The 6,000-nt window shown below is 58.8% G+C and overlaps 1 protein-coding gene across 1 annotated transcript in view; it reads left to right on the top strand.

The window, feature by feature from the left end:
* Window positions 1-5,257: 5,257 nt before the first annotated feature.
* Window positions 5,258-6,000, top strand: part of PAPPA2 (pappalysin 2) — an 86,962-nt gene continuing 86,219 nt past the window's right edge. The window contains exon 1 of the mRNA XM_058030712.1: window positions 5,258-5,708. Within this exon, the coding sequence (XP_057886695.1) occupies window positions 5,258-5,708 (451 nt within the window). The remainder of the gene's footprint in view (window positions 5,709-6,000) is intronic.

Genomic DNA, 6,000 nt, shown 5'->3' with positions numbered 1-6,000 from the left:
GGAGCTCCTGCCAGCAGATTGGGCTCTGCTGGGGTGGGATTCTGAAAGTCTGAGTGGGTCCCTGCTGTGTTTGCACCAACATGCTTCTCCCTTTGGGACCTGCACAGCTCCTCTGGGATCCTGCCTCTGCTGCAGGCATCCCTTGGCAAAGCACTTCCCCCTGAGCTGGGATAGAGCTGTGCTTGGACTATCCTGACTTTATGGGGCTGAAGCTCCCCAATAACAGCAGCAGAACAGAAGTGAGAAGCTAGATTCCATTTCCCCCCTGCTTTTTCATGTATGCTTTTCCTCCTTGGCTGCTAGAAGGGCTACATTACATAAAGGGAGATAAGTCCCTGCCTTTTGTCAGCAGCTGGAAAAATTTTCAATATCTGAGACACCCTGTCTGGCAAAGGTCATGCCCTGTTCTCTAGCAGATCTTAATTTAGCACCTGCAAGTTCTTGGTGAAGTGTGAAACCAGGATGCAGGAAGATCCTTGGAGGCTGTTGTGCAGGGAATGTCTTCCCTGTGCAGAGATGTGAGTGAACTGCTGAGAATCTTCACCATCCTCACCTCCCAACTGGAAGCAAATGGTTTTTACTGGAAGCTCGCAAGAACCATCCAAAGCACAGCTCTGCTGCAGCTCAGGGCCCCAGCAGGATGTCCAAGGCTGCTCTGAAATTGCTGCAGCTGGTGGTGAAGCAATGAACCGGCTTCCAAGCACCTCAGCTGATGCCCCAGTGACAGCCTGGCTAGTTGGCTGCCACCATGGATCCCTGCATTCCTGCTACCCAGGGCAACCCACAGGCTGTGGAGCACAGGGGAGGAGGCAGGTGTGAGGGGTGAGGATGAGGCAGCAGACACATCCTTCGCTGTTGTTTAAATTCATTCCTTGGCTCCATTGCCAGAGGAGTTGAGGTCATGCATGGGGCCCGTTAAAGCCTTGGGGCAGGTACAGGTGAATTCAGCAAAGGAATTGTTGTCACCAAACTCATGGGACTGAACAGCACAGGGAAAGCTCACTGGGTGCTGCAGGGTGAGGGGAACCCAGCCGCCAGGCCATGGGGAATCCAGGGGAGTGCCTGTGGGAGGTCTCTGTGATTGTCTCTCATCCCTTACAAGAGGTGTTCATCTGCAAGGCACAAACACGCAGGGGACAGGAATTTTGACAAGGGCATCTAGTGATAGGACTTTTAAGTGAAAGAAAGTAGGTTTTGATTCAGATATTAGGAAGAAACCCTGCCCTGTGAGTGTGGGGAGGCCCTGGCACAGGGTGCCCAGAGAAGCTGTGGCTGCCCCTGGATCCCTGGAAGTGCCCAAAGCCAGGTCGGACAGGACCTGGTCCAGGCAAACCTGGACCATTCTTGGAGCAACCTGGGATAGTGGAAGGTGTCCCTGCCCATGGCAAGAGGGTGGAACTAAATGATCTTTACAGTCTCTTCCAATCCAAACCGTTCTGTGATCCCTTGATTGCACAACTCTAGAGCTTTTTGCTGGATTTTCAGTGTGTGCCTGTGGGCTCCTACCGGCGCTGGCAGCAGACAGACAGTGGCTGCACACCAGGACTTATCTCCAGACCCACCAGAAGCAGGAAACTCAGCGAGTTCCCAAACAAACCTCTGGTGCGGGAGGCCAGCGTCTCTGACCTCCGGGGGTCCTGAGTGTTTGAACAGCCTCCTAATCTGCTTGGGAAAGGCAGGAGAGCTGGGGAGGGCGAGGAGGGAGGGCTGGGGCTGTGCCCTGAGCAGGGTCAGCTCTTGCTCGTGCCTTTGATTGCTCAGGCTTGCTGTCTCAGGCTCGCAGGATTTGGCTGCCTGGCCGTGAACAAAAAGGCTGGATTCTCCCCGAGCCTTTATTCCCATGTCAAGATCACTGGTGGTTTCCTGAGGAGGAGTGGAGGGAGAGGAAGGCTTTTGTTGATGGTTTTTGACAGGCGTGGGGAAAAGCAAGGCTCAGCTTCTGCTCCAGCTAAATCCTAGAATCATAGAATAGTTTGGGCTGGAAGGGTCCTTTAGAGGTCATCTTGTCCATTCCTCCTGTAGTGCTCCCCACACCTTCCCCCAGTGTGGGCTGAACCAGCCCTGGGTACCTCACTCCTGTGCTGGGGCCACCCCAGAGCCCTCACTCACTTTGATGGGGCTCCCCCCTTCCCCTGCCTCCTTCTAGAGGCTCCCGGCCCCCTGTTCCTTCCCATCATCAGCCTGTCTTATCCAATCCCCAGATACCCCAAATAACCCTGACTGACAGCCCACAGGGTCCAAAGAACAGGGACATGCCAGCAAGGACAACGAGTGGGGAAGGGCTGAGGAATAAACTGACCCTCTGATACCCCTCTGCCCTCCTCCTTCCTCCCACCCGGCATCTTTTATCATTATCAGATCTGAACTGCAGTGGCACCCTGCCTGCGAGGATCATCTCCATGGAAGATGCCAGGGCTGTTGCATTCCTTAGCCAAGAGGGCCTGGCTCTGAGCTGGGATCTCCAACAGATGCCCATTCTGGTTCCCTGAGAGACAGAAAACATGCTGAGGGCTCATTGCCACTAGTTGGTCACCCTGGAATCCCCACCTTATTCACAGGACCAGTCTTCTCATCACAGGTTCACAGGCAGGGAAATCATCTCAGTGGGCAGTTAATTGTGGGGTCCTTTGTTTTGTTTTTGTTGAGTTTTTGGTTTGTTTTTTTGTTTTGCTTTTGTTTTTAAAGGAAATTATTTAAAAATTACCCAAATGACAGGGATTTACACTGTAGCCCGCAGTGGTGCTGGGATGGGAACAGCATCCCAGCATGTCTCTTCCCCAGATGCTGAGCCCATTGTCCTGCCATCCTCATCCTCACCAGCCCCACATTGGCAGGGATTGCCAGGGGAACCTGCCTGGGTGGAGAGTGCTCAGGAGCCAACATGGGATGATGATTCACAGTCTCAGCTTCCTGCTCCAGTGGTTCCTAAATCCGGACAGACTCAGGCTTGGACAGGCAGAGCAGGGGAAGACAGGGGCTTGGCATGGCAGGGAGCCTTCCTCTGCTGTTGCCCATCTTTTCCCCAGGAATTGGGCTCCTTGGTGGGCTTTGCAGCTCCTGGTGCATCCCAACCCTGCAGAGCTATTGCAGAGCAGAGCTATTTGTTTGTGGGTGTCATTCTGTCAAGGGAGCAGCATAGCCCAGGCCAGAGCCTATATATAGAGCCCCTGCCTGGGTGCACTTCTGGAGGGTTTTGTTGCTTTGGTGCTGGATTCATCCCAGCTAGGCTGTCCCTGAGGAGGCAGTGCTGCTGACCCTCTTGGATGGCAGCTGAGGGTCTTGCTGCCCTGGAGTACCTGGGGGAGAATGTTGTGTGGCAAGATGACAAACAGCCTCTTAATAAAGTCACCACCATTCAAAATTAGCCATCCCGTGGGATCCTCTCTTATCAGGCCCTGGTAGACAGAGCTGTCAGGAGCCTGGTTCATTCCTGAATGAATACTCACTGTGAGCACTGCTTGCTGGCATTGGCCCCAGGACAACACTTGCTGGGCCACCTCTCCAGTGCCAGGCCCTGAGCAGGGCTGTCCCCATGTCCCCATTGCCAGTGGATGGGCTCTGGGTCAGGGGGTGCAGGCAGGAGAGCTGCAGACCCCTCCTCAGCACCTCCCCATGGGCGTTGGTGTTGTGCTTGGATGTGGCTCACACCACAAATGTCCTCGGGAGTTGCTGGAGCAGCTTTGCATGAGCCATCCTTGCTTTGCCTGGCCTTGTTGGCTCCCTTGCGTGCTCCCTTCCTCCTCACACCCTGCCAGCCCAGCCCTCACCTCTCTGTGTGCTCACACCCACCTTCCTCCTTCCCGGGCAGCACTGTGCTCACCCCTCCTAACCCTCAGATTTTCCAGCTCTGCATTTTTCTATCTCCCCCTGACTAAAGGCACCAGTCCCCCACCCTTATTCCCATCACCCTCCCACCCTGAGAAGACAAAAAACCCTCCCAGCCCCAGCCCCACAGAGCCAGCTCCTGCCGTTCATTCTTAAATCCCTTCCCTGCTGCCTTGCTGGTTTGAAAGGCTGTACCCTGGAATGGGCCTCCCAGCTTTCGCTGGCAACCCTGCTTCACACTGACCGCCACAGATAGTGCTTGGGAGTGAAAAAAAATTATATATAAAATAATAATAATGAAAAGGAAGCACGAAAAAACTTCTCATCGCACTGAATCTCCTTGCTGAAGTTTTGCTAGTCTCCTATGCCATGTGTTGGTGTGAGGGAGTCTTGGGAAGCAAGAGGAAACTTTGGGGGTTTGTTTTCTCACCTGCATGCTCTGAGAAACTCTCCCTAGCAGCGCTGTGTGGTTGGTGCTGTACCCTCCGGCAGAGGGTGGGCGAGATGCTTCTCACACTGCTGCCCACTCCCTTGGTGCATTCATAGGGGATTTTTTGGCTTTTGGATGTGCTTTGCTCAGACAAGGCAACTCCACCCCACCTTTCTGCACGTGTCATTGTTTGGGAAAGGAAAAAAAAAAAAAAAAGCAAGAACAGAAAAATCTCTTGCCGAGGAGGGACCCCGAGTCCAAGACAACCTCTCCCCTCGCCTGGGGCAGGGCTGAGGGAGGCTGTCCCCTCCTTTCAGCTTCTTTTCCTCCCCTCTAGGTGACGGAGACGGAGGATGGAGGCGAGGTGGGAGCTACAGCAGGAGCAAACACGGGCAGGGACAGGGCAGGTGCCGTCCCAAAGCCCCGAGGGCGGGAAGGGGGTGCGGAGGGGACCCAGCGCCCGGAGGGTTGTGTCTCCTCCGCATCCCCTCCCCGCCAGCATCCTGGGCAGCGCCCGGGAGGGCGGAGGGAAGGGAGGGCGATGCTCCGCTCGGGGTTTATTAGATTGGACATAATCATCTTTAAATAAGGGCAGCCCCCCCTCCACACCCCTCCTCGAGGTGGGGGTGGGGAGCGGAGCGCCTCGGGGCTTTCTAGATAAGGGCGACTAACGCATCCCCCGCTCCCGCAGGCAGCGCCGGGCAGCGCCGAGAGCCGCGCCGGGTCCGCCGTGCCCCGGGAGCCCCGGCTGCGGGCAGACAGGGGGTCCCCGCCGCCGTGCTCTCGCCTTCCTTCTCCTCCTCCTCTTCCTCCTCCTCCTCCTCCTCTCGCAGGAGCAGAAGGGAGGAGAGCGGTGCCGGGGAAAAGTTGGGGGCAGCGGCTGCGGCGGGGGGCGGGGGACTGTGCCCCGGCGCTGCCGCCCGCCGCCCCCCTGAACGCCCCAAACCCCGCGCGGCCCCTCGCCCCGCACCTCCCGGCCCCCAGACTTGGTTGCCCAGGAGGATGCTGCGCGGCGGAGCCCCCCTGGCCGCGCTGCTGCTGGCGGCGCTCAGCCTGGCCCGCGGCGAGCCCCCGGCCGTGCCGGGCTGCGGGATGGAGGCTCCGAGCCGCCGCGCCGCGCCCCCGCACCACCCGCACGGGCTGTACCCGCACGGGCCCGCCGCGCCCGCAGCCGCAGCCCCGCGGGGCCGCACACCGCGGGGAGCCAGGGCAGGAGCAGCAGGAGAAGAGCCGGAGGGCCGGGGCCGGAGCCGGGGGGAGAGGCGGCGGGGCCGGGAGCCGCAGGTGCCGGACCCTCCCCGGGAGCGGCCGCTGCCCGCCCTGTACTTCTCGGGCGGCCGGGAGCAGCTGGCGGCGCGGGCGGAGGCGCTGCCCGCGGTCCCGCGGGAGGAGTTCACCCTGGAGCTGTGGGTGAAGGCGGAGGGCGGACAGAACAACCCGGCCATCATCGCAGGTAAAGCCCGGCAGGGAGGGATGGGCACCCGGCACCCCCCGACCCTCCGCAAACATCCGCACGGGGCACTCCCCGGCTGCCCCGCTCCGGCAGGTGACACCCCGCGCCCACACCCGTGCTGTCAGCACCGCGGGCGTGGAATATTCCTCCTTCCCTTGAGACCAAACCCTAAACCATCCCCTCCCCTCTGTTCCCACCCGCCCCGTCCTCCCAGACCGCCCCCCTTCCCCCATCCCCCCCATCCCGCCCCGACTCCATCTGGATTTTCCGTCTCCCCTGGCCGGGAGCTGGA

Source organism: Melospiza georgiana, chromosome 9 (assembly GCF_028018845.1).
Source record: "Melospiza georgiana isolate bMelGeo1 chromosome 9, bMelGeo1.pri, whole genome shotgun sequence".
Taxonomy (NCBI): domain Eukaryota; kingdom Metazoa; phylum Chordata; class Aves; order Passeriformes; family Passerellidae; genus Melospiza; species Melospiza georgiana.
This window is presented reverse-complemented; position numbering and strand designations above follow the sequence as displayed.